This window comes from Odocoileus virginianus, chromosome 5, assembly GCF_023699985.2.
Source record: "Odocoileus virginianus isolate 20LAN1187 ecotype Illinois chromosome 5, Ovbor_1.2, whole genome shotgun sequence".
NCBI classification, from domain to species: Eukaryota; Metazoa; Chordata; class Mammalia; order Artiodactyla; family Cervidae; genus Odocoileus; species Odocoileus virginianus.
Genome location: NC_069678.1, coordinates 12,686,719 through 12,714,467, shown reverse-complemented (window position 1 = coordinate 12,714,467; position 27,749 = coordinate 12,686,719). Strand labels below are relative to the sequence as shown.

The window sequence follows — 27,749 nt, the reverse complement described above, 5'->3', positions numbered from 1 at the left end:
GAGAGAACCATCACCCCACAAACCTACTAATGTCCTCAGACTTCCTGCTCCCCTTACCTCCCACGGTCCCGGGCTGGAGTGCTCTGCTTTGACAAAAAACAGCACCAGTCACAAGCTTTGTCTTTTTAATAAAAAATAAACTGTCTGTGACAAGCAGGTTTTGAATTCCAAAACAGAGGAGGGGGAGAGAAGAGAGGTCCAGGGGTGAGACAGGGAGAAGGTGTGAACAAGGCTCAGATTACCCCTCCCGCTCGAGCCAGGCCAGAAGGGATTAAACGTGCCCCAACTGAAGCAAGATGGAAGGAGGTGAGACTTCAGGAAAGACCTCCCAGCGGAGTTGATAAGGGGAGCTGGAGGGAGCGGCTGCCTGCAGAGTCCTGGAGAGCCCTGGGAGAGGGGAGTGTTGGTGTCCAAGGTGGCAGCTGCTTTCAGAGTGGAGTCTCCAGGTGTGGTGTGCTCAAGTGCTTGTTGTTTTAGGGTCTCCTGCAGCAGTATGTTTCTAGACGGTCCCAGGATGCCCAGAACTGAAGGATCCTCTCTGGGTCCTCCTTTCACAGCCTAGACAAGGTCTGGGGCAGCCCCTCCTTAGAGAGGCCACATGCTTGGTAGAAGCAAGTTCCACAGGGGAGCCAGGCCACTGTGCCCAGCCTCACTGAGTGCTATCAGTGGCACAGAATGGCAGAGAAGGTCCTCTGGTGGGGAGAAAGTGGTCTTTGGTGCTACTCCCACCCTAGTCAGGAAGGAGCAGCTCCTGGCTCCCCCAGCCAATGGCCGGGCGCCCTGCCCTATCCAACAGCCCCAGCCTGTACCCAGAGTTTAAGCCACCTCTGTGCCCTGGAGGTTGTTGTCGGCATCCATATCACTGACAGAGGTCCTGCTTTCCTTGGGGGCTTGAAGGCATCGCTCGCTGCTCAGTGGGGCTTTCTCCCGGGGGGGCAGGGTCCCACAGCCTTGGACTTTGCCCCGGGCTCGGAGTGCCCCCAACGGGGATACAAGGAAGGTGATGAGGGCTCCTGAAAGCACCAGGGCGAGGAGCACAGTGACGGTGAGGAAGTGGGGCCAGTAGGACTTCGGGGCAGCCAGGGCGGCCCCACCGCCAACCCTGGTCAGCGGGGCCTCCATGCGCTCCCGGGGAATGCCCGCCAGTTTGGGATCCAGGGCCAGGGGCTGGTCCTGACTGTGCACCCAGTAGGAGACCACAGGGTAGGAGAAGTCATTCTCGGTGGCCCAGCACTGATAGAGGCCCCCCGCCCCATCTCGCAGAAGCAGCAAGAGGGAGCCGTTGTAGACTGTGGAAGAGGCCTCTGGGATGGCTTCTAGCCCGCGACTCCAGTGGTAAGAGGCCAGAGCCGAGCTCTGGGGACAGGGGAGCTCCAGGAAGGAGTTGGGGACAGCCAGGACTTCTTTAACTGTAGGGGAAGGAAAGGGGCCAAGGGTTAAGGGGAGAATGCAGGCCCCGACATTTGGGGCCTCATTCCCGTCTCCAACTTCTATTTCAAGTCCTAAACTCAACTCTGATCCCTTTCCTGTCTCCAGTCTGGGCCCCAAACTGACTCCATCAGTCCATCTGACTCCAGCTCTGACACCAGAACCAATTTCAACCCCAGTCCTGAGTCCCAGCTTAGGATTCCTATCCCTCCGCCCTACAGCTGACATTCAAATCCATCCCAACTCTGGGTATTCAGTTCCAAGCCAGGCAGATGCTGAGGGGAGAAACTGATGCAGGATGTCCCCACCGCTGGAAGTCCTCCCTAGCCTTTGCACCTCCCCTGGCCCCACACTCACTGATCTGGGGGCGGCTCCAGCGCCCCAGACTCCTGCCCATGGGGCCGCCGGCACAGGCCCACTCTGGGTTCCCTTGCTTCATGTCCTGCTTCCAGTGCTTCCTGAGGAGGGAAAGCAAAAATTATCCCTTGAAACAGGCAAGAGTGGGAAGAGGAGGGAGCAAGAGAGGGAAGTGCAGTGGGGAGAAAGATGGGTCAGGGAGACAAGGTAGAATAGAGATCAGGGGAAGAGACGCCCAGGGTGGGCTGAAACAGCTCAACAATGCCTGGTGCAACTCCATCCCTGGAGAAGGCCCCAGAGGCTGGGGGTAGTCTTGGAGGAGATGTGTTAGTATTAGGTTGATGAAGACGTAATTACGGTTTTTGCATTGCTGAAATTTGCCATTTGGTATTGGAATACATTCTTCATAAAGGTGGTTATGTTATACAGCATTTTAATGTATATATTTTGCTTTATGTTTTTGCTAATGACTTATTACTTGATGTTTATTTTATATTTATTTTGGACCATGGAAATAATATTAGACAAAAAGCAAATTTGAGCAATTTTCTTACTCGAGCTCAAAATGGGTCATAAAATGGCAGAGACACCTCGCAACACCAACAACGCATTTGGCTCAGGAATTGCTAACGAACGTACAGTGCGGTGGTGGTTCAAGAAGTTCTGTAAAGGAGACAAGAGCCTTGAAGATGAGGAGTGCAGTGGCCGGCCACTGAAAGTTGACAACGACCAGCTGGGGAGATCATTGAAGATGATCCTCTTACAACTACACAAAAGTTGCCAAAGAGCTCCATGTCGACCATTCTATGGTTGTTCAGCATTTGAAGCAAATTGGAAAGATGAAAAAGCTCAGTAAGTGAATGCCTCACGTGCTGACCGCAAATCAAAAATGTCGTCATTTTGAAGAGTTGTCTTCTCTTATTTTACGCAACAACAAGAAACCGTTTCTCGATCAGATTGAGATGTGTAATGAGAAAACAGAAGTGGATAGTATACTATAATCAGTGACTACCAGCTCGGTGGTCGGACCAAGATGAAGCTCCAAAGTACTTCCTGAAGCCAAACCTGCACCAAGAAGAGCTCATGGTCACTGTTTGGTCAGGACCTTTTTTGGTGCAAATTCAGCTTTGGGAAGTGCTTTCGAGCTTCTTTTTGGTCCAACCACTGAAAGTCTGATCCACTACAACTTTCTGAATCCTGGCAAAACCACGACATCTGAGAAGCATGCTCAGCAAATCGATGGGATGCACTGAAAACTGTAACGCCTGCAGCCAGCATTGGTCAAAAGAAAGGGCCCCGTTCTCTACAACAACACTCAAACACATGCCACACAACCAACACTTCAAAAGCTGAACGAATTGGGCCACAAAGTTTTGCCAAATCCACTATATCCACCTGACCTCTTGCCAACCGACTACCACTTCTTCAAGCAACTTTTCGAAGGGAAAATGCTTCCACATCCAGTAGAAAATGGTTTCCAAGAGTCTGTCGAATCCTGAAGCACAGATTTTTATGCTACGGGAATAAACCGATTTATTTCTTGTTGGCAAAAATGTATTGATTGTAACAGTTCCTATTTTGATCGATAAAGATGTGTTTGAGCCTAGTTAAAATGATATAAAATTCACAGCCCCAAACCGCAATTACTTTTGCACCAACCTCATAGCACCTGGAAAGAGAGAGATCAGAAGCACACACTGGGGAAGCGGCACTCACAGGATAGGGGTGGGCAGGAGGCGGCAGGTTTGAGACTCAGGGTCCCAGGCACAGTGAGGGTCCCGGGCAAGGACACAGTCCATACAGCTCTCGTAGACACTACAGTTGGCTCGAGGAACCTTCCAGATGCCTCCTGAGAAGCCTGCAAACACTGCTCCCTGGAAAAGAGATGAAGCCTGTTGAGTCACCCTGCCATACCTAGGAAGGACCTAGCACCCAAGGCCTGCCCCACTGGAGACCCCATCTGAGGGTCAGGCCGTTTCCCACCTGGGTAGGGGCCAGCTGCAGGTTGCGAACAGGTTCAGGGTCAGGGAACAGCTGAATCTCCTCCACCAGATAAGCACTGCGGTTCCCACTCACCACAGCCTTATGGAGGGAGCCTGTGCCTGTGGAGAGAGAGAAATGAAATCACCTAACCTCTCATGCTCCCTCTTTGACTCCAGATGGCCTCCCCAGCTGTCAGAAAGTTCCTTCTGGGACTTCTCTGGTGGCCCAGTGGTTAGGTCTTTGGGCTTCCATGCAAGGGGTGCTGAATTGATCTCTGGTTGGGGACCTAAGATCCCACACGCCTTGAAGCCAAAAAAAGAAAGAAAGAAAGTTTCTTCTGAAGTATGCACTGGACACAGATCTGTCAGACCATTTCCTTCCGTTGCCACGGAGACAGAGCTCTCCTAAACGGCTGGAAATCCCTTGCCTCTGAGTCCTTCCTTGGAAACTGCCTGATAAAACTGCAGCCCTACAGGAACCGAACTATCCCCTTTCTTCATGGATACGTGGACTTTTAATCAGTCCTGTAGAAAATCACATCACCAGCCTCCCTCACTTCGGTCAAGTGTCTCTACTCAAAGTTCAGTGAGGTCTACCCCGACCACCCTTTCAAAAATTACTACCTCCCCAACAAGCATTCCTGACCACCCCATCACACTGTTCTATCTATTTTCTGATCTCATAATGTACCAAGTAATCGACTCCTTCAGTATGTTTATTGTCTGTCTCCATGCACTCCGAAAGGAGCTAGCTTTTTGTCTGTGTTGTTCACGACTGTGTACTCAATATAGGCACAGCTGATGTCCTAAAAGAAAGAATGAACCTGATGGGTTTCTTCTACTAAAGCTCAAGGTCATCCACCTTAGCCAGGCCCTCAAAACACATGTTTTGCAGTCTTCCCCATCCCCCCACAGACTGTCTCTCCTTCTTTCCATCTTCTGAAATCTGCGTTTTCCATGCCTCGGTCCCCACCGCTCATGACTTTGTGTTCTCCTATTTCATAGAAAACACAAAAGCCTTCACCTAAGAGCTCCTTCTACTTCCTGCCCATCTTCTCCCTCCCCAAGTCGATACACTCCTCCTCTATCCTTCCTTACTCTTCACCTTTCTAGCATGGTTTCCCCCATAAGGTAAATAAATAAGATAAACAGCTCTTGCTAAGGTCACCAAAACCCTTCGTGCTTCTCTATCCCACCAGACTGAAAGTTCAGAAAAGTTAGGGATGGGGCTCTTTGGTTCCCCTACTATATTTTCAGAGCCTAGCTGGGTGCCAGGCACAGCATAGGTGCTCAGATAAACATTTGCTGCTTCGTGATAACCTAGAGGGGTGGGATGGTGGGGGGTCCAAGAGGGAGGGGTTATATGTATATGTATAGCTGATTCACACTGTTATACAGAAGAAACTACACAATATTATAAAGCAATTATCATCCAATTAAAAAAAGAAGAAAACATTTGTTGAATGAATGCATGAGTGAATGAACTCAAAGGTCTCCCTCCTCAACCTGAGTTGCAACCCTGGCTCCAGCCCCTTGAGGGGTGGCCTGGAGCCCTCTACTCACTGGTGCCCAGGTACATGACCAGATGGCTCTGCCCGTCGATGCCCTGGGCTGTCTCCACCGCAAGCCAAGTGTACTCTACACCAGACTTCACCAGCAGGGGTGTCCCCACCACTGGCTCATCCATCAGGAAATGGTCCTTCATGAAGGTCAAGGCTTTATCAGAGGAGGGGCCCTTGGAGCACTGAAGGGGGAAGGAGGCAGATCAGGTCAGCTTTCTCCTTCCCTTCAACTCACCTCTGCTCTCCCCCCCTCCTCCTTGGCTAATCTCCTTCGCCTCCCTCCCTCTTGGCAGTCCTCATTTCAGGATTGTGATTAAAGCTGGACTCTGGAACTGCCTGCCTTTAAAACCCAGCGTCTGAATTCAGCATGTCTGAGGTCCCTTAACAGTGAAATGGGCCTATTACCAACACATCACAGACTTGCTATGAGGATGCAAACATTACATGAAAAGTAATTAGAACAGTACTTGGCATGAAGTAAGTCCTTGATAAGCATTAGCTGTCATTATTTCTATCCATCATCCCCGTCACCAACGATGCCTGGCCACCAGCAGAAAGTAGGGTGAGGATCCCCTGCAGGCAAGAACCACCCTGAACTCATGTCTGTAGGCCCAGGCTTAGCATAGGACCTAGTACACAGTTGGGGCCCAATAAATGTTCACAGAGTCAATAACGGAATGCAGTCTGTCACAAAAAGGGGTGGTGTAGCAGGGAATATTTTGCATCATGGGTTGGCATGAGTTGGATGCACGACTCGGAGAGAGTCCCTTCTCCATTCTGGGCCTTCTTTTTCTTACCCATAAAATGAGGGGGTTGGACCGGCTGTTCTTGAAAGGCCCTGCCAACAACAGCATATTGTGGCTCTGGGACACCTGTGTCCTGATCTTTGGTCACGATTCTTGTCCTCCATTTTCAACAGCACTGTCTTAACACCAGCCACAACTGTGTCACCTACATGCTGTGTCCTCAGACAAGTTACCCTACCTCTACGAGCTGCAACTTCCTATCTGGAAAGTGACGTAATAACATCTGTATCTCATTTAGATGCCAGAATGAGCACATGTACCTACTCTCACTTCCTCCCAAAGGGATTTTTTTTAAAAAGACATATGAGAACATGAGAGGAGGCAAAAGCAGCCACATTTGGGAAGCTGGAAAGCAAATGAACAAAAGGGAAAAGACTTAGCAGGAAAAAAGACTCTTTCTAAGCCAGCTCAGGCTTAAATTCTGATTTATAAGGCAGAATTTCTGAAGTTCATAAATTAGTGGCCTCAGTCCCCTCTGGAAAAGGGGCAAAAGAAAGGCTATATTTGAAAATCTATTTAAGAAGCAGGCAGATTTCTTCCCAGCTCCATGCAGCTGAGTGACTGGAGGTTTATTCTCTAGAGAGGATAATGCAGAGGGACTCTGGTTGGAGGACAGCAGAAGGGTGACATACCATGATGAAGGCAGGAGATTAAATGCAGGTAGACACAGTACCTGCTGAGACTCTTCCCCTACATCCAGCCTTTCTTCCCCATGACTCCCAGATCCCAGGAGCCAGACCGCCTCACTCCAAGAGAAGACTGGAAGAATCTGCTCCAGGAAAACTGACTAAAGGCTCAAAAGGAAAGACTTAAAGATACTGATATTGAAGGTCTCCAGTAAAGCAGCCTAGCCAGACCATTCTCAGTGGTGTTATCATGGAGTTCAAGTTGCCAAGTCATACCCAGGGTGCAGAGTTTCCACACCTTCAAGGCCCCCTCCCTCTTAACTCTGAGCAGATAGCAAAAGATAACCAAATATGTGAGTGAAATCATAGACATGAAAGACACAAAAAACAGAGACATGGAAAAAATAAATAAACCTTAAGAGGAAACAAATGATTCAGAGAAAAGAAAACTTTACAGCAAGTACCATTACTACCTTAAGAGAGAGAAGTATGAAGATAGCATACCCATGAAACAAGAACACACATAATGCTTCAAAAGAGAAGGTCTTATCCCAAAGAATGCAGCCAGAGATTATAAATGTCCTGAAAGAAGACCAAACTAATGCAACTTTTTATTTTGCTCCTCAAAGTCAAACTTTAAGAGCAACTTTTTATGATGAAGTTTTTAGATCCAAACACCAACCAATTTATAGAAACTATTTAAACTCCACCACAGTGATGCAAAATCATCAAGATCCAGACTGTGGGAAATTCTATATAACAAATAAATTGTAAGAGAGAGAAAGAATTTGGAAAGGGAACGTAAAGACTAAAAGAGACTGAAAAGAACAACCAATCCAAATTTACAGATCTTGTTTGGATTTTTATTTCAAAATCAAACTATATTAAAAAAAAAAACAAACCCTTATGGTATCTATGAAACTATTAGAAATTTGAATACTTTTGCATATTAGATTAAGAAACTATTATTAATTTGGGCAGGGTGGGGGACTTCCCTGGTGGCTCAGATGGTAAAGAATCCACCTGCAAGGCAGGAAACCTGGGTTCGATCCCTGGAGAAGGAAGTGGAAACCCACTCCAGCGTTCTTGCCTGGAAAATCCCATGGACAGAGGAGCCTAGCGGGCAACAGCCCATGGGGTCACAAAAAGTCAGACACATCAGAGTAACTAAACATACACGCATGCATTATTTTTTTGGTGTAATAATGGAACTATACGTTATTTTTTTCAAAGCCCTTATCTTTGGTGATACATACGAAAATCATTATGGATGAGGTAATGGGATGAATGGTAGCCAACTGAAGGTATGCCCATTGAAAACTTGTGAGTGTGACTTTATTTGGAGAAAGGGTATTTGTAGATACAATTAAAAATCTCAAGACGACTCATTCTGGATCACACTGGGCTCTAAATCCAATGACACGTGTACTCAGAAGAGAAGAGGAGACACACAGAGAGAAGGCAATGTGACAACAGGGGCAGAGACTGGAGTGAGGCTCCTACAAGCCAGAGGCCACCAAAGACTGCCCGCAGCCAAGGCAGGGGTGAGGCTTAGAGCGGATTCTCTCCCAGGGCCTCCAGGAGGACCCGACCTCGACTGCAACTTTGATTTCAAAGCCCTGGCCTCCAGAATTGTGGAAGAACAAATTTCTGTGGTTTTATACCAAGTTTGCGGTGATTTGTTATGGCAGTCACAGGAAACTAACACAGATGAAATGATGCCCAGAATTTGCTTCAAAAAATAAGAGGGGAAGTGAGTGGGGTAGAGATGAAGCGGTCTGCTTGGCGAGGAGTTGTGCTGGCTGATAGGTGTATAGAGGTCCATTATACTGTTCTGTCCACTTTTTTTTTTCTTTTCTGTCCACTTTTTATATGTTTAAAATTCTCTATAATAGAACATATTTACAAGACATATACAAAGCTCAAAAAATCTAGGAAATTAAATATGTTAGCAGAAATTAACAATCTGACAGAAGGATCAGAAGATAAAATTGAGAACTCTCTTAGAAAGTAGAACAAAACCAAAGACTTGGGAAAATTCCTAAAAAGGATTTAAAACGTTACAGGACCAACCAATCCAGGGGATTCAGAAAGAAGTGAGAAAACATTCTAACAGTAGAATATCCTCTCCATGAAGAAAGAGATTTTTCTTTTCTTCACTACTATATCTTCATTGCCTACAACAGTGACAGGTGACCTTAAAAAATATGTGTTAAATGAAAAGGTAACAGTTCAAGAAAACTTCTTAGAACTGAAAGAACTAAATTTTCAGGTATAAAGGGCAAAGTGAACGCCCAGACAATAAATGAACAAGATCACATCAAGGCACAATATCATGAAATTTAAAAATAACCAGCAATACAAAAAAGGTACTACAAGATTCCAGAGAGAAAAACAGATGATATTCATAACTTTGGGGACCAGAGTAGCTTCAGACTTCTCAAACAGTAGCAATGTAAGCTAGAATATAATAGAGGATGCCTTCCAAGTCTGAAAGGAAGATTATTTTTTCCTAGAAATTAAAATAGATACAACTAGGCAAACTATCAAAGGTGAATGTAGAATGAAGACATTTTCAGACATTCAGAGTCTCAAAAAAATTTAGTATATGTGCTGCCGAAGCGAGCTCAGGGTCTCAAAAAAATTTACCTGCTGTGTATTCCTTTCCAGGAATTTACAGAGGCCATCCTGGTGGCTCTAGTGGTAAAGAACCCACCTGCCAATGTAGGAGACATAACAGACACGGATTTGATCCCTGGGTTGGGAAGATTCCCTGGAGGAAGACATGGCAACCCACTCAGTATTCTTGCCTGGAGAATCCCATGGACAGAGGAGCCTGGCAGGCTATAGTCCATAAGGTTGCACAGAGTCGGACACAACTGAAGCAACTTAGCACCCACTCACCCATCCTCCACTAAAATAAGACAGTGAAAGAAAGAAAAAATAGGAAGTTGTGGGATGCAAGAAACACCAGATTATCACAAGAAAGAGGTAAAGGGGATGCCCAGAATGATGAGGAAGGGAGCTTCCAGGATGTCAGCTGTACTCCGGAAGTACACGAAACAAAGATGTATTCAAGACTGCAGCAGGTAGAAAGGATTTCCAGGAAAACGAAATTCTTAGACTACCAAACGGGTCTGTTTTCAAAAGAGATTCAGATAATTGAGGTACAGTTTGGGGTTGAATTAAAGATAAGAGCTTAGAAAACAAAGCCAAAAAAAAATTAAGATAATTACTAACCCCAGGGAAAACTTTTTAAATTATGCAAAAAGGAAAAATAATCATGGCCTACTACATGGCTCAGTTGTGAATAATGAATCATAATATAAATACTGGCCTGACCAAACTGCCTATAATCCAATGCTGGGAGATAAGAGGTGGGTACAGCGGTGTGCTGGTAAGGCTGCTCTGGGGTGATGATTTAAAGTGTTTGCTGATTTCCATAATGTATTATTCCCACCATGGCTAATTTCAAGCTACCAATGTAATGTCACTGAACTCGGATTTGGAAAGAGATGCACAAAGGCTTCTTGCTAGTTGCTGCAAGTCAGCTTCAGCTCATTGCTGAGTGGGGGTGGGGATGGGGCGACACGGTTAAATCTTCACCATCCACAATGGGAATTCAATAGATGCTGCCTGAAATGGAAGCATCAAGGAATAGCAATAAACATATTTTGAGATTTGAAGATAAAATCAAAAGAATCAGCTAAAAGAGTTGAAGGTGACTGTCTCTAGAGAGGGAAAAGTGCTGAGGAGAGGAAACTGGGCTGTTGTTTGTAACCAACCATGTAAATGTTGTACATATACAACTCCAATCCAAAAATGAAAGTTAAATAAGAAATGCAGATGAAGTGGCCCAAGAAAGTCCTTGGCACAGCCTGTGCTCCCTTTTTTTTTTTTCAGTGATATACCCAAATACATGGTGCACACTTAGCTGGGCTGTAGGGGTGCTATTCTGTGTTTAGGATGGGGTTGGACACCATGGATGTGGAATGTGGGCAGCTGGAATGGGTGAATATCTGAGCAGACAGGAGGTGGGGGTGTGGGGAGCACTAGCATTTATGGGGCACTATCATGCTGTGATAGGTGCTTTGACACGCATATTATATGTCTGGGGGAGGCGGGCTTTGCTCAGTGGCGTGGATAATACTCACACTGCCTGGCCGTGGACTGATATCAGGATATTCATAAGTAGTCCAGCGTGAAGTCTCTTTGTCCAATTCCTTGTACTTCCCCTCAAAGACTTTCTCGATGTCCTTGAGTGAGAATGCACAGACAGCGGAGGTCCTGGTCCCACCAACCTGCCTGGAGACAGCCAGAGGAGACGCTGTCTGCAACTTCTTCTGCCATACCAGGAAGCTCCCCCTCCCACCTTGGCCCACTTTTGGTGAAAAACCCCAGAAGGGCAGGACTATGAAGGGCTGGGTCAGTCCCCAGCTGAGGCGGTAAGAGAGTCCCAGACTTTATCTCATTTTAGGATCTGAGGTGTGGTTATCCTTAATGAGAATTAATTTGGGCTCAGGCCCTGGGGCGTCTCCCGCCTGGCCTGCCCAGACTGAGCCTCCATGGGAGAAGCAATGTAGCCAGTTCCCGGACAGGCTCCAGATGAAGCTCTCCTCCCTGGGGGTCCGGTGTATCCTTGGTCCTCAGATAACCAAACAAAACCCAACTACAAAACTATTTTTATTCCTTCTGCCCTGGTCTGTGGAAACAAAAGCTCTATCTCTATTGTTTCCTTTTAACCTGACTGTGGCATAAACCATATTCTCAGTCCTGGAAACCACAGATACCAGACCCTGCTTACAAAAGATATCTTTGGTACCTGACACATTGTCAGCAGATACCTGAACACTGTGGGGGCCAGACCACAGCAAATAAGTCTCAGTCTCCAAGCAATAACTTTATTTTTATCTTATGTTGCTGATGGTGTTTCACTCTGTGCTACGACCACTAGGAAGTTCACAGCTACATGTGTCCCAACATCCCCAACTATATAAGTGATAAACATCTGTAACCTGCTGACTTGATCCCTGGGTTCTCTTATTCTCCTTTTATTTCCATTTCTTCATAGGTTTATTTTATTTTAATGCTTGCCTTTTGTAAGCTGCCTCCTATCCTTTTTGGAATCAGGCAGAACATAAACTAATAAGAACCATTCTGTGCATTATTTTCTCTATCTACGTTAAGCCCTACATTAAGGGTGTGAGTCAAATACCTGGGAGATGGTGATGATCAAATGTCTTCACATGTGAAGTGTGGAGTTTGTGCTTCGCTCACATCAGTTCCTACCCTCCCTGGTGGGCCAGGGCGAGACGGGGGCTGACCCCAAATCCCACTTCCAACCCCCACGTTCTCGCCTAGCTGCTCACCACTGAGAGGTAAAGACTGCGTAGACACGGGGATCGGCGGAGGAATTGTCTGCCAGCAGGACAGCGTGACGGATAATGTTGAAGGGAAGTTGTTCCGGCTGGGTGCAAAGCAGCTGGGCCTTTAGAAAGGTGGTCCACTTCTTCTGCAGCAACTTCTCGCCACCCACATCATTCTAGGGGCGCAGTCTGAGTCAGAGGGTGCCCCGACTGCCCAGGCGTGACCACGCCCTCTTACCCCCGCCTCACCCCCATTGGACCCTAAGCCCCCAGCCCCGCCTCTGCCACCTCCCCCATTGGCTTCTCCACGGCCAGCCCCGCCTCCCACCAGGCTGTAGACCTTGCAGACTCTGGCCACTCGGGAAATGTGAAGCTTCTCGAAGAACTCAAACTCGCTGGCTGTCTCCTCGAAGAAGAAGTAGACGACCTGGGTGGAAGGGATGGCTGCTACGAAGGAGGCGTCCGCTGCAGGGGAAGGGCAGATAGGCTAAGAGACGGAGCACCTAGGTGCCCCGGTTTCCCCTTTGTGGAAACCCTTGACTCTGAAGATCAGGAGGTACTATGCCCCAGATCCACAGCTGGTCGAGGCGTGGCCATGGGTAGGGGGAGGTACTTTAATTATTTACATAAGATGAAAGCTTCACGGGCTTCCCTAGTGGCTCAGTGGTAGAGAATCTGCCTGCTAATGCAGGAGACAAGCATTTGATCCCTTGTCAGGGAAGATCTCACGTGCAGCCTCTAAGCCTGTGGGCTTCAACTATTGAACCTGTGCCCCAGAGCCAGAGAGATCCACAACCACTGCGAGCCCATGTGCTGCAACTACTGAAGCCTGCCTGCTCTAGAGCCTGTGCTTCCCGACAAGAGAAGCCACCGCAATGAGAAGCCCATGCACTGCATGCAACTAGAGAGTAGCCCCTCGCTCGCCACAACCAGAGAAAAGCCTGCGCAACTACAAAGACCCAGCACAACCAAAATTTAAAAAAAATTAAACAGTTTTTTTAAAAAGATGCAACCTTCCCGGGACAGGAGCCCTGTCTTCTTCCCTGCAGTACCTCCAATACCTAACAGTACGACCTTGCATAAAGTATGCCTCAACCCATGAGAGTTGAGTGAATTAACAGCAGTTCAGAGTGCCAGGAGTCCGGGACTTGGGGATGGGGGCCAGACCTGTGCTGGATGGGGCTGAGGTCCTTACATTGCAGCCAGCAGAGGAAGCTGTCCGTCTTGAGGACAGGCTGGGGTCCCAGAGTGCGCAGCAAGATGGGCTCACTGCCCAGGAAGTTGTTCATGGTGCCGGAATAGAGCATCCCATCTAATGTGAGGAGAGGAGGGGAGGACCTTGTCAGTTGGAGGGTGTCCCTGCCCTTCTCAGGTCTGCCTCTGACTGGGGCCAGCGTTCACATCAGTCTCTGGCCTTCTTCATTTGTTCTGCACCTTCCCGTGGAGTTCCAAAGCCCAGCTCACAGCCCAGCCTGAGCACTGTTCTCAGGTCCTTCTCCCACAGGGACTGGCCAACTTTGTGGCCTCCAGTGTTTTGGCGCTTTTCCAGCCTTTCTCTGGCTCCTCCCTCCCATACCCAGCTGAACCACTTGCCAGTTAGAATCACTCATTGTTTCCCCAGGATGGCTGTGTTTTGTTTCTACACATGAGGGCCTACCCTTTTCTTCCTGGAACAGTTTCCCTGCCCATCTACCTGTCTTTCAAGGTCCCACTCCGTCAAAGGCCACCGCCTTCAGGAAGCCAGGGGGTGAGGGGAGTCTGTGATGGTTTGTGTCCAGGAGGGCACAGCACCATGATTTCCTCTTTGCAATCCCTACGTTTCCCAGCACAATGCCTGGCACACCAGAGGGGGTGTTCCCTCAGAGCCTGCTTGTTGAACAAATGGTGACTCTCAGGCCTTTTCCCTGTCTGAGACCCTTCCAGGACCCTCCTACCTCTGTGCATCGCTCCACATCCATCTTGCCCCACCTCCTTTGTGGCAGCTTCGACTGGTTGGGGTACCTGATTCTCCCTCTGATTTTATGCTCTGAGGCTCCTGGCTTCCCCTCCCTTTGTCCTCTTGCCTTTCAGGAAATCGTCAGATTCCCTGTGTCACAGAGTGACCGGGGAAGGCAGTTGTTGGGATGGACCAGGGAACCTGATACTCACCTGCCATGACAGCTGTGTGCTTATGGGTGGGGTCGAAGGGGCTTTGGCCTTTCCCCTCCACAACCCTGTCCTCCGAGATGGGCAACAGTTTGGAATCTTGGAGTTCCTAGAGGGGGGGAAGTGGCTGGGGGGGCCAGAACGCCAGAGTCTCACATCTGGGAAAGGAGGGGCGTGAGGGAGGAAGGGGAGGGGATGCAGAGGAAAATTGACCTGGAGCTCGGAAGCTCACAAGGACCCTGGGCTGCAACATCAGAGTTTTTCAGAGCTGCAGAGGATGAGCTGGGGGTGGCGGTGAGGTGGGGCCTGAGAGCCAGCGCCAGGTAACTCACAATGAAGGTACAAGCAGGGCTGAAGGCGAACGTGCCGCAGGCGTAGAGGTGGGTGGCGTTGAAGGATACCAGGACACGAATAAAGTTGAAACACTGTGACTGGGGGAGATAGACAATTCAGGCCTCCAGGACACTTGCCCCAGACTCCCGGCCCTTGGAGGACTGCTCCCTCACTCGCCAGCAGGGAGAAGGGCTGGGCAGTGCTGAGGCAGTCCCCATAGGTCTTTATAGAACAGCAGGCCACATGATCATGAGCCTGTAGAACACGACCACTCAAACAAGTGTCCTCTGCTGTCTGCCTCACCTAAGGTCATCCAGTGATGGCCCGGGGACACCAGGGTTCTCTCCCGGAGCCCCAGTATCTCCACCCCTACTTACCTCATTGCTCTTCCTCTTAAAGGCACATTCACTCTTTTTTCTGTCACTGGCTGGCCAGGGTATCTGAAGTAGGGCATTGGGAAAGGGGAGATGAAGGCAATGAGACCTTGAGTTCTAGCTCTGACCTACCACCCCCTCCTTGGCTCTGGTGTGAAACCACCAGCAGGCATAATGGTTAGTTACATGCTGGTAGGCTGTAAGAACCTCACTCTGTGACCCTGGCTATTACCCTAATGATACAGATATTCATGAGGACACAGCTCCATGTTAGAGCATGGTCAGTGGCATCAGACCTGAGCTTGAACCTAGACTCAGCCACTTACTGGTTGAGTGATCTTGGTCAATGGCACAGATTTCTGTATGTAAAGCACCTAATGCCATGCATGGTATACAAAGCAGCAGCTGGAAACAAAACAAAACACATTTCCTGGGGAAATTGTTAAAAAATTTCAGTTCCTCACACCTCAGAGAAACTGTATTTTTAATCCACATCCCATATGTGCAGGTGGCCCACAGACCACACACTGAGCAATACAAACTGTGTTGAGATGCTCAGCAATTGCTTGCTCCCTCCCTCCCTTTTTTCCTTCCTTCTCCCCTTCTCCCTCACATTCCTGTGAGTAGGGTGACTATAATTTAACACAGAAGCTTCAGTGATTTCTTCCAGTGGGTGGATATCACATTACTGATACAATTTGAGTCAATGTTTCTCTCATATGTCAATTTCCATATCAGTCTTTTAGCAATTAGTATTGGGGCTTCCCTGGTAGCTCAGCTGGTAAAGAATCCGCCTGCTAATGCAGGAGATCCTGGTTCGATTCCTGGGTCGGGAAGATCCCCTGGAGAAGGGAATGGCTACCCACTCCAGTATTCTTGCCTGGAGAATTCCATGGACTATCCACGGGGTTGCAAAGAGTCAGACATGACTGAGCAACTTTCACTTTGTCGATTTCCATATCAGCCATTTTAGCAATTAATATTATTCAGCCAGTATTGATGGTACCAATGAAGTGTGAGGCCACTATCGTGTTTCTTGTCTGTCATAAAAATCATACATATATATGTCTATACCAAGAACTGCTGATCATTGCTGATGATAGATAACAGCAAATTGGGTGGTCATTCACTCATAGGCAGCCCAGGCACAGGGCAGCTGTCGGCCCCCTCCTCACTTCCAGCCCACACCCTTTCCCTGGCTCTCACCATGTTCTTCAGCCTTGGCACCCCAGGATCCTCGATATTCAAGGCCAGAATGGCCTCTCGAGTCCCCACATAGAGAGTGCCTCCATCATCACTCAGAAGCAGAGTGTCAAAGTCCTGGAGGCCCTTTTGGTGGAAGAAGCTAAGAGCTCTGCGTCCATCCCCTGTTGAGAGGTGGTGAGAAGGGGTGAGTGATGAGAAGGCAGTGGGCAAGCAGCTGATTTCTGAGAGAAATGAAGGGGAAGGAAAGGGTTGGCAGAGTGTGCTCCCCCCACCTTCGCAGCCGGACCCACTCTTCAGCAGCAGATCCCTGCTTTGCCCCACCCTGCTGACAGCCTAGGAGCGTTGGGCGCTGAGCTCGTAGTGGAGAGGAAAGACAACCAGAGACAGGGTAATAACAGACTGGGACAGACAGAAGGTGGCCCACACTCAAGAGACAGACAAAGGGGCAGGAAATAAAGTGAGGCACAAGGGATGCTCTTCCAGGCCTAGGGGGCTGCGGCAGGGAGGACACGTCAATCCTCACAGGCGGGGAGGGCAGAGAGCAGATAGACAGGAAGGTGTTGGCAGCGACAGGAAGGTGTTGGCAGCCACAAACAAGAAGGCTCGAGGTAGATAGGACTATGTGTCAGAGTGACTGTGGGTTGTAGAGGTCCCACTCGCCAACCCCACTTTCCTTCCCTGTTCTACAGAAATTTCCACTACAAGAACCACTGCCATAGGTGGAACAGAAAGAAAATGTTTTTCTCCTGAGTTTCCTGCAGGCGCCTGGATGTCACCTGGACTGGGGATTTCGGCTGGCTGTGGGAGATTCCCTGAGGTCTCCCTACCACTGTGATGTGGAGGAGGTGGGCGTGTGTGCCTGGTCCCCTGGTACATCGGACCCCTGGCCCATCAGCACGGAGAGATGAGCTTCTCAAACTCTCTCTCTCATGAGCACATTTGCACTTTCACATTAGAGGACTGATGAGCTAACTGTTAGCTCTGGAGGCTCAGAGAATCTTAGTACCACCCACAAAGAAGAGTTGGGGAAACATGTGGCAAGGTGCCAGAGAGGCTGGCCTCCCCAGAGCTGTATAAACCCCTCTGTCACTGAACTGATCACCGTCAAGTATGGTTATGTGACGGCCCACCTGCCTGCCCCTGGAGACCATCAGCACCTTGGGAGCAGGGTTTATGCTGTAAGCCCAGCACCTAACACAGGGGAGGTCATTCCATCAATGGGCAACATGCATTTCCTTTACCACAAGATGCTAAAGACTCAGCCATGCCCAGGAGACCCTGCCCCTACAACTCTGACAGGGCCCATGTCCTTTCCTGAGTCTTTTCCCTGGAGATGGAGGGCCAGCAGCCCCCACAGCCTCAGTAAGACACCAGTCAAGCTGTGCCTACAGGGTCCCAGGGCCCATAGCCCAGCCAGGCTACTCTGGCTTCTTATATTCCTGGTGTCCACAGTATTGGACACAGCATGGTCCAGCATAATCTGTGCACTTGTGTGTCCTGGGTTACCAGGTCCACGGATTCCCTTATGCCTCAAATGTCCTTGGGGCATTTGAGGGCATGAAAGCAGTTATGGGTTTGAAGTGCCCAGTTTGATAACAGTGACACTGAAGGAGGGAAAGAGAAATCATCAGCTCTGGAGAACCAGAAGGCACAACGCCCCTGGCCCCCTGCTCCCCTCACCTCCCTTTCCTCAGTCTCTCCCCCAAGTGAGTTTCATCATTCACTCCTTTCTCGGCCTGAATTTCTATTTCTGGCTGTCTCTCTCTCTCTCTGACGCCCTCTGCTTCTCCATGACTTATCTATCGTGGTTTCTCCAAGTCCAATTTCCTACCACTCTCCTTCCATTCTCTCTTTCCTTCCTCCACCCGCCTCCAGCCCGGGGCTGCCACCCCCTCCTTCCTGATCATCAGACCCTTACCTGCATAGTACTTGACCCTGGGTGTGGGTCCCTGCCCTTCACCCCCCGCGGTTGTCGGCGGTGGCAGGAGCAGCAGGAGCAGCTGGAAGAGCAGAAGGCCCAGGAGGCTCCAGGAGTCCAGGCCCAGGGCTGGAAGGGCCATGCTCAGCCAGGGGCTGTCACTGGGTCTCTGGGGAAACAGGCACGGGTACTCTCTGGGTGAGCAGGCCTTACCACATCCCCCCTGGGAACCAATCAGAGTGCCCCAGGCAGCAGAAGTGTGTATGGCAGGGGGGGATGCGAGGGGGACGGGCCAGTTTCCTCTCCAGCGTGCCCTCAGAGAGTCTCACTTCCATCATTCTCACAGGCCTCGTTCTGCCCCACTCTCCCCTCGGGGTTGAAATCCAGCTGTTCCCCATCCCTTTTGATCTCTTTGCACCAATAGCCCAGCTCTGCCTTTCCTCACCTTACTCTCAAGGAAGTCCTTCTTGTCATCTACTCTTTGCCTTTCCTCCTCCCCTAGCCCAGGTCCCAAACCACTGCCTGGTCCTGGCCCCGGGACTTTCTGGGGAGCACATTCCTGCACTCACAGTATAGATTCTTCAGACCTGATTCTCCTGGCACTTTCAGATCTCTTGATACTCTGGGTCTTGTGCTTAGCCCTACCCTCTGATGACCCAAACGAGAAGACCAGGTCTGAATCGGTCTGCTCTGTTCTGACTCTGAGGCCTACAGGCCTCTTCCTGCCAAGAGGAGATGGGAGACCAGCCCTCCAGGCTGGCTACTAGCATCACACGGACAGTGGCCCGGGGCAGGGAGCGGCTGGTCGTCTCCCAGCCTCTGCAGCTGCCCCCTCTCTCTCTGGTCTTAGTGCTGCTGCTATCTGTCTCCCTGGATCTCTGCATAATCCTCCCCTTGGACTGCCACCCCTCCAGTCAGCCATCACATTTCACCTACCGTTGAGCCAGTCACGGCATAGAACCCAGGTATCCAGACTCTTGGGCGGCGGGTGCCATCCAAGAGAAAGAAGAAGGGAGGGATCCCAGGCCCCAGAGCTGGGGGACGGGAGGCTCAGCCTGGCGGGGCCAGGAGTGCGGCCCTCCAGGTACCCATAGTGGCAAAGCCCACACTGGGAGCTCTGGGCAAGGGAAACCAGAATTTCCACCTCTCGAGTTGTGACAGATCCCTGGCTTGGGCGGAAGTTGGTTGATTGGGAGGGGAATAAAAGGAGACACACCTCTCTCTTTGGCCCTCCTCTCACCTGTCAATCGAGAAAGTTTAAAAGGCTAGAAAGTTTCTAGGTCATTTCAGCCATTCCCCTGCCCCTCTATCTTGTCACAGCCAGTCTAACAAGCCTAGCAGGGATTTTACCTCTTGCTCAAGATTTCCCAGATAGGAAACATGACACCGTCTTTCGTATTCCTCTTTTCACTTACCCACAAGGTGGGTTCTCTCCAGTCCTACCAACAGGGAAGTCCCTGAAGTGGAATAACCTTTCAGACCTCCTATGTCCAACTGAGCCATAGTCTTTAAAAACAACACAATCATGAACAACAAGGACCTACTGTATAGTACAGCTTGCTGCTGCTGCTAAGTCACTTCAGTTGTGTCTGACTCTGTTCGACCCCATAGACGGCAGCCCACCAGGCTCCCCCGTCCCTGGGATTCTTCAGGCAAGTACACTGCAGTGGGTTGCCATTTCCTTCTCCAATGCGTGAAAGTGAAAAGTGAAAGTGAGGTCACTCAGTCATGTCCTACTCGTAGCGACCCCATGGACTGCAGCCCACCAGGCTCCTCCGTTCATGGGGTTTTCCAGGCAAGAGTACTGGGGTGGGGTGCCATTGCCTTCTCCGGTATAGTACAGGGACCTATATTTAATATCTTTTTAAAAAATTTAATATCTTGTAATAACCTATAATGGAAAACAATCTGAAAAAGAATGTGTTTATATATAATCTGCCTGCAATGCAGGAGACCCGGGCTCAATCTCTGGGTCAGAAAGATCCCTTGGAGAAGGAAATAGCAACCCACTCCAATATTCTTGCCTGGAAAATACCATGGATAGAGGAGTCTGGTGGGCTATGAGTCCACGGGGTCGCAAAGAGTCGGACACAACTTAGCAATTAAACAACAACAACCCAATCCAGTATTCTTGCCTGGAGAATTCCATGGACAGAAGAGCCTGGTGGGATGCAGTCCATGGAGTCACAAAGAGTCAGACGCCACTGAGCGTCTAACACTTTGACTTTTCATATCTATATATGTGTACGTAAAACTGAATCACTTTGTTGTACACTCTTTTCTTTTTTTTTTGGCCACACTACTCAGCAATGTGGGACCTTCCCCAACCAAGAATTAAACCCCCACACCCTGCATTGGAAGCATGGAGTCTTAACCACTAGACCACCAGGGAAGTCCACATTTTGCTGTACATTTGAAACTAACACAACATTGTCGATTAAATATACTTCCATTTAAAAAAATGATTTAGGGGCTTGCCTCAGGGTCTAGTAGCTAAGAATCCACCCTGCAATGCAAGGGACAGAGTTTTGATCCCGGGTTAGGGAACTAAGGTCTCACACGCCTCGGGGTAATTGAGCCTGCAGGACAGCTAAGACCCAAATAAATAAATATATATATTTTTAAGTGGTTTTAAAAAATGTGTAATAAAACAATTGCATTAGGCTCTTATCCATGGCTTTGCTGAGAAAATTCCTTCTGTAGTCTTATCTCCAGCACTCTTAGGGCAGCATCAGGCCAGTGGCAGACCCAGAAAATTTCCCATCTGCACTCATACTTCTGAGGCACCCAAAGGCCTGATGGTGGCTGCTCATCCCTCCCTTAGGGCTCGGGGGATCTCATAATGCAGGGTTAATGAGGCATCTAGCACCAAAGGCTTCATGACCTAGAAAGTGGCTAGTTTCCTGCTCACTCAGTCCAGCTGACTGCTGGTTACAGAGCACAGACATCCTAGGGCTAATCCGACTCTAATAAATAGACCACCTTCTTAAGTGCATGTTCCTTATGGTCAGGAGGTCTTTCCTGCTGTGTAACATGCACCCACCCCGCTCCCTGCCACAGCAAAGTGTACAGAAGGTGGGACAGCTTAGGCTCCTCCTTAGAAGAATCCTTGTCAGAGTCAGCTCAGCCTTCTTCCCTTTCCCTCAGCTCTCATTTTCCCTCAATTTCTCTGAGAGCTGGTCTCAGCCAAGCCACCCCCCACAACTGTTTCTGGTAAGACTAGCTTAAGGGACTTTCCTGCTGACCTAGTGGCTAGGACTCTGCAGTCTCAACTTGGGGACCCAGATTTGACCCCCTAGTTAGGGAACTAGATCCCACATGCTGCAACTAAGACCCAGCACAGCCAAAAAAAAGACTTACTTCAGACTCCCCCAGACTCTCATGGAGTCTCATTGCCTGGCCCCTGGGAGAAGCCATGGGCCCAGTCACCTGGAGAAAATTTTCTAGACTCTCAGAATCAAGGATCATTCCCACCTGGACCCCATATTTCATGTCCCCTAACCCTCAATTTAGAGTGGGAACCTACCTTGCTCCAGGTCTCTCTGCCTGAATGGACTGGCTTGTCTGGGAAGAATTCTGATGGTGGGGAGCTGGGGATGAGGGAGGAGGTTCCAGCCCCAGGCTCCCAGCCCCTGCTGTGCTCCTCTCTCTCTCTGGAAGTCTTAGATTCAATGCCCTGAGCCTAGTTCTTCCTTCTGACAACAAGTCTTCTTTATCTCAACCACAAGTATGAAGTTTGCCTTATCAGGCTTTGATCTACCCAACAATTTTAGCTTCTAGATACTACAGTAATCTCCTTTTTTTTTTTTTTTTGGTCTTGTCATGCAGCTTGTGGGATCTTAGTTCCCTGACCAAGGATAGAACCCTCACCACCTGCATTGGAAGAATGGAGTCTTAACCACCTAATCACCAAGGAAGTCCCCACATTTTAAAGATAAGGGAAGTGAGGCAAAGGGTAGCCAGAAGTAAAGGGAAACTCAGATCTGCCTTGTTCCAGAGGGAATCCCTTGGCTACAGTTGATTTGACCCCTGCCCGGGTCCAGGGAACTCAACTCTGAGCAACTTGGATGGAGAACGCAAGTTCCAGGTCCCCTGGGCTAAGAAACAGTATCTCTGGGGTGAAGCCTGACTCAAGAGGAAACAGAAGCCTACAAGTCCTACCTCCTGCCTCCACTAGGGCCTCCCGGGCTAGTTCCCTGAGGAGCCTGGTGGGGAGGAGGGTCACCTTGCCCCCTATCACTGCCCATCTTGTACCAGAGTCTCAGGAGTCAGACTTCAAGCCACACTGCCCTCTCTTGCTGCCACACACAGAGCCAGCCCACAGTCAGGGCTGGCTTCCTGGGCACATAACCTGGGCAGTCACACAGGGCCCCACGCTCGGTCTAACGCCCAAGTGCTGCTGTCTTGTAAGCCTTGATTTTTTTTTTTTAACTAAAAAAATATTTACTAATGTCTAATCCCACTTAAACATAGCACTATCATAAAAGAAACTTTAAATCTAAGCATTTGCAATTGTTTTATAATTTCACATATGTGTTCATGAAATCATAGTGAAGTTGATCTGGTAATCCATAAGATTTTCAGGTTGTAAACTGCAGAGGTTATATATGAGATAGGTGATTTCAGAAATGCAAGGAAGGAGTTTGGGAGTGGGGGAAGAAAAGGAGAAAGGAGATAAAGTCTTTGGAAACAGAGTTTTCTGTGGAATCTCCTGAAAACTTTTCTGGCATTCCACCTTGGAAAGATATTCTGGTAAATAGTCAATGTTTGAAAGTCTAGATTTTGAATGAGGGGCCCAAACTTTCATTTTGCACTGGGCCTGGCGAAAAATGTAGCAGGACCTCTCACAACATCAAGGATGCTCAGAACTGACAGGGTCCCACCCCCTCACTGTACAAATGACGAAACCAAGGCCAGGGAGAGGAAGTGTCTTGGCTGAGGTTGAAGTAGGGCAGCAGTTCAGGTGGGGTGGCGGTAGGAAGGGGTCAGTGGTTCAGGACCAGGTTGTCGGGGCTATGCCATTCCACAGCTGCACTGTGGGGGCTCTCCAACTCCTTGGGCCCTGGGACCCAACCTGGGGACCCCCAGGACAGCAATGCTGAGTTCAACCCTGACCTCCCAGTGGGGACTCCTCCCCCATGGCCCCTAGACCACATCAAATATAATAACCCCTTTCTGGCCAGCTTTCAGCCCAGGATGGAAATCTAGATGTGGGATGGAGATGTGAGAAGTTGCTTCCCATATCTACCCCGTGCTCACCCCGGGATTTCTGTCCCTTCTGCACTCTGATGGAGCCTGAATACCTCACCAAGGGAGGGGTCCTGGAGCCAGGAGAGAAGCTACTCCTGGCTGTGCCAGCAACCCAGCTGGTCTAATTCTTCCTACCACCTCTCCCCTCAGCTTCAGGGAAGCCCCAGAAGAGCACAGTCCTAGGGAACATCAGCTTCCTGGGTCCCCTTCTTAGCCCTATCTACCCAGTCCCTCATTATCCTCTTTTTTGCAATCACAAGCAGATCAAATCAACTTATAATTAAAGTGCCTGATGTGTGTAAGGCACTAAGGATATATCCCCAAGCCTCTACTCCGCCAGCGCCCCCCCACCTCTTCTCATCCCCATAGTCTCCAGCCTTCTTTCTGTCCGCCCAACCCAGTCCCCTTTAACCCCTTACCCAGTGCCTCCCAGGCTTCCTCCTCCTGTCCGACTAGTGCTGGAAGACCGAGCTGAGTATAGAACACAATGGCCTGACCCCCTCTGCCTGCCCCCTCCTTGGGGCAGAGCAAGCGCCAGACAATGGACCGCCCCCTCCATTCTGAACCGTCAGCGCTCCCGCTCCCTTACCTGGAGCTTGGATATGCTGCTGCGTTTCCCTCCCTCTGGAATGCCAGGCTTCCTGTCTCCCAGTGCCTCCGTCCCTGCCACACCCCCGCCCCCCATCCCCAACCCCATCCCGCCTCACTGGTCCTCAGTCACCATGGCAACTGCATCTCTAAGTGGGAGGGACTAGAATCTCCCCATATTCTTCCTCCTCCTACTTGTGTCCCCCTGCGCCCCACCTTCTGCGGCTCCTGAATCCACATGTGTGGAGGACGCAGGGCTCTGGATGTGGGGGGAGGTAGGCGGGGGTGGGGGGGCACACTAGCCTCTGGGGGTCCTTGCTCATCTCCCTTGCCCACTGTCAGGCAGACATCACGGTTCGGATGTCCCCCAGCTTGGTTCAGGGGATTAGTTGAGGCCAATTCTCCTTTATGGTCAGTTTCTCTGGGTTTTCCCCCTTCTCTCAGGAACTATGTATATGTAAGGGGGTCACACCTGGATGCTGGCCAGCCTGACCCCAGGCAAGCTGAGTTTGCCAAGGAGGGTGCAAATGAACACAAATACCTGTGCAAATAAGCCAAGAGACAAGGTTTCTGTCAAGAAGCCTAAGAAGCTATCTCCTATTTGTATTATCCTGGCTTGCCTGGCAAGAGCGCCACTTGGTTCATGGTCTGCCATTTATTCCTAAGCCACTTTACCAAGATGCCAGAAGCCTTTGGCTAACCCCCTGAGGCCTAGTAGAAGAAGAAAGTTTGTGCTATAAGAGGAGGGACAGAGGGTAGACTCCAGAAAGGACTTTCCAGAGGATCAGACCAGATAGGGATAAAAAGAGACAAGCTTAAGCTGGATTCTTTCCTATTGTGAGGCAAGCAGGGGTCTGGGCAGAAGCTTTGGAAGCTGGGCCTGGTGTCTCTACTAGCCCTGATCCTGAGCCACTATTTACCAGAGCTCCCTCCTGTCCCCGCTGGGCCTCACCTTCTTCATTGGTAAAATGAGGAGTTGAAAAAGCCCCTTCTAGGGGACTTCCCTGGCGGCCCAGTGGTTAAGACTCTGCAATTCCACTGCAGGGGACATGGGTGTCACCCCTGGCTGGGAAACTCAGATCCTACACGTCACATGGCTAAAAAAAGAAAAACAAAAAGCCCCTTCTAGATTGGTCTCTCTTGGTCTGTAGGAAGATTGTGAAGAAAGGCACCATGGGCTAGAGAGCAGAAGCCCTGGATCGGAGGCCTAGATCCCTATAACTTGCTGTGTGATCCTAGGCAGGGCACCTGCCCTCTCTGATTCACATAAGTAAAATGATGGCTTTTCAGCTTAACTGGGAGCAGCTTGGCTCATCTCTAGACTTAGTATTTTTACAAAGAAGGACATGAGTGTTCTGGTGCCGGTCCAGGGCAGAGAGTTTCACAGGCCAAATGTGGTTCCCCTTTAGGTCTGGTTTGGGGTAGTGAGTGAGCATTTCCGTCTGGGGCAGGGCAAGAAGGGCATGTGTCGAAAGGAGAAGTGGACTAAGCAGAGATGCTGTCACATCCCCCACCACTTCCTGACACGCCATCCTCTGTACCCTCAGCCCTGAGGCCCGAGGGATTCAGAGAAACCCAAGAGATTCTTCCTGAGGCAGGAGGTAGATGGGCCCCTCAGAGTAAATTGATAGGAAATTCATTCCATGTGGACTGAAATTCCAAGAAGAAAGTAACAGTACAGTTAAGAGAGGAGGCCAGGCCCTGCCCAGACCACATATCACTCATCTTTAGGGGACCTGTCTGACAACATATGCACAGAACGGCTCCTTGGAGATCATGGAGAGTAATGCTAAGGGATGGCCTACCTATAGGCCTTTGCGGTAGAGTCCATCTTGACCAAGAGGTGCGTGCGCAAACATGGAAGGATCCTGAGATATATGAAATATGGACTGTGAACCAGGCAAATCAAAATGACTGGCCAAAGGAAACCCAGAAGAAATACCCCATAAAAATAATTCAAACTGCCACGAGGGTGCGACTCAGGGACTCTCCCTCTGAGTCTGCCCATGTATCTATTCACACATACTGTACCCTTTTCCTCCAAATAAATACTTTACTTACTTCGCTGCTTTCCAGCCTTGTGGGAATTCTTTTCTGCAAAGCTGAAGGGCCAAGGCCCTTGTCACTGACCACTGGTCTAGTGGCTAGGATTTGGTGCTCTCACTGCTGCGATCTGACCTCAATCTCTGGCTGGGGAACTGAAGCCCAACTTCAAGCCACTGCAGGCTAAGGCCACTTGAAATCATTCTCCCCCAGGACTGGGACACACAGCAGGAGAGGAAGGAATGATTTGGAATCAAGGTGGCAGGACCTAAAAGAAACTGAAATTGAACTAGGGCTGTAAGACGAAAGTTGGATGACAGAAAGACTTTATACTTGGGGGTGTCCTTGGGCTCCTGCCCCCAATGCTTTCCCATTTAGGGGGATTAGTCCCAGTCCCTGTAGCAGAATTGGAAGAGACTACATTTCCATTTCTGAAGAGGGAGGAAAGTAGGGGGTCTACAGGCCCCCTTCGCCTCATTCCAGGTTACCCAGCTGGGCTTCAGGGAACCCTCTCCTGGTTGTGACACGGAGCACAAAACTTCCAGGAAGGAGCTAAGTTGTCCCATGAGGGAATGGAGACTTAGACTCCGGAGGTAGCTGTGGCTGCAGTTAAAAATTTACTGGGGTGAGCGGGACCCCCGAATCCCCTATGTCTAGCTCTTGGGAGTAGAGAAGGAGAAGCTTTCTGCAGCCTCACCTGCGCTTCTCCAGCTGGGGCACATGATGCCACTTACTCTGGTTTGCTTAGTCTGTTTCCCCATCTGTGGGAAGACAGGGTGTCAGGGCTCTATGTCCTTAATTGAAGGAGGGGCAGGAAGTGATTGGACGGAGGTCCCACGAAAATGAGATGGGGAGTGAAGGGTGAGGAAACCCAGGCATCCTGTCCCCCTCGGCTCTGTCCCTTGAGATCCCTGGGGTTACCCTTCCCCCACTTTGAGGCGGGAGGACCACCCAGAGTGCCCCCTAAGTTACCCGCTGAAGGCACACCGATATTCCAAGTCCACAGGGCTAGGAAACTGACATCCCGCGCCCCCCATCCCACCCCAGGGGCCGAGATCCTCCTTCCCCACCACCTTCAAGCCTTACCCCCAGCCCAGCAGTGGAGACCCTAACCCAGGCGTCCAAGAAACTTCCAGCAGAGTCTGTACAGGGCAGGGGGCGGAGCAGAGGCCGGCAGGGAGGGGGAGGAGAGTGGGGACCCCGCCAGCCCCCTCCGTTGTCCCAGTTCCCAGGCAGCTCTTAAAGGGACCAAGGAGAATTAGCTAGGGGCAGCTTAAGGGGGTAGGTGTAGAGGAAAGTGGGTGGTGGGGAGAGGATTAGGTCTGCCAGAGACAGGAAGACCAAAGTAGGGGGCCTGACACATCCCCTCTTCCTCCAGAAACCCCCAGACTCCTCAGTCTAGCCTTTTCCTCATCCCATGTGACCCCCATTTTGGCCACCCAGCTTATGACTACCACTTCCTCAAATCCTGGCCCCTATTTTCCCTTGGGTCCTTGCCCACTTCCTCCCCCTTCCCCATATTCATGCCACCCCAGTCTCCGGTGGGAGCTGCCAGCTGGCACTGACTGGTACTCAGCGCAAGGATTGTAAGGGCCTGAGGAGGCCTGGCCCCAGAGGGGGCGGGGAGGCCAGCACCTCAGAGTCCGTCCAGGTTGGCCGGGGTGGGTGGAAGCAAGAGCAGCCCTCCCCTCTCAGCTGCCTTCTAAGTCCTGCTCCCTCCACCCCTCCAGCTGGGCCGGCTGGGCCGGGGGCACCGAGGCTTCCG

At 50.0% G+C, this 27,749-nt stretch overlaps 1 protein-coding gene across 4 annotated transcripts; it reads right to left on the bottom strand.

Moving 5' to 3' along the window:
- Window positions 1-108: 108 nt before the first annotated feature.
- SEMA4A (semaphorin 4A) lies at window positions 109-27,135 on the bottom strand. 4 transcript variants are annotated; one of them, XM_070467498.1, is made up of 15 exons: window positions 27,071-27,135; window positions 18,104-18,272; window positions 16,186-16,346; window positions 14,983-15,045; window positions 14,605-14,703; window positions 14,276-14,381; window positions 13,323-13,439; window positions 12,468-12,592; window positions 12,131-12,303; window positions 10,916-11,066; window positions 5,331-5,511; window positions 3,769-3,887; window positions 3,502-3,659; window positions 1,786-1,886; window positions 109-1,409 (listed from the first exon to the last, which is right to left on the bottom strand). In XM_070467498.1, exons 2-15 carry the CDS (start codon window positions 18,243-18,245, stop codon window positions 817-819), a joined length of 2,289 nt encoding a protein of 762 aa, XP_070323599.1. In that variant the 5' UTR covers window positions 18,246-18,272; window positions 27,071-27,135; the 3' UTR covers window positions 109-816. The 4 variants fall into 4 exon arrangements, with proteins under 4 accessions (XP_070323599.1, XP_020768130.2, XP_020768131.2 ...); XM_020912471.2 differs by lacking the exon at window positions 27,071-27,135 and adding an exon at window positions 23,943-24,023; XM_020912472.2 differs by lacking the exon at window positions 27,071-27,135 and adding an exon at window positions 21,630-21,755.
- Between the last annotated feature and the right edge of the window lie 614 nt (window positions 27,136-27,749).

Excerpts from the sequence above, each read along its gene's own strand:
- SEMA4A (XM_070467498.1), bottom strand. The coding sequence starts at position 18,245 with ATGGCCCTTCCAGCCCTGGGCCTGGACTCCTGGAGCCTCCTGGGCCTT. Across the intron at positions 14,704-14,982 it reads TTAAGAGGAAGAGCAATGAG|TCACAGTGTTTCAACTTTAT; the intron begins GTAAGTAGGGGT and ends TATCTCCCCCAG. Across the intron at positions 12,304-12,467 it reads GAGTGGCCAGAGTCTGCAAG|AATGATGTGGGTGGCGAGAA; the intron begins GTCTACAGCCTG and ends CTGCGCCCCTAG.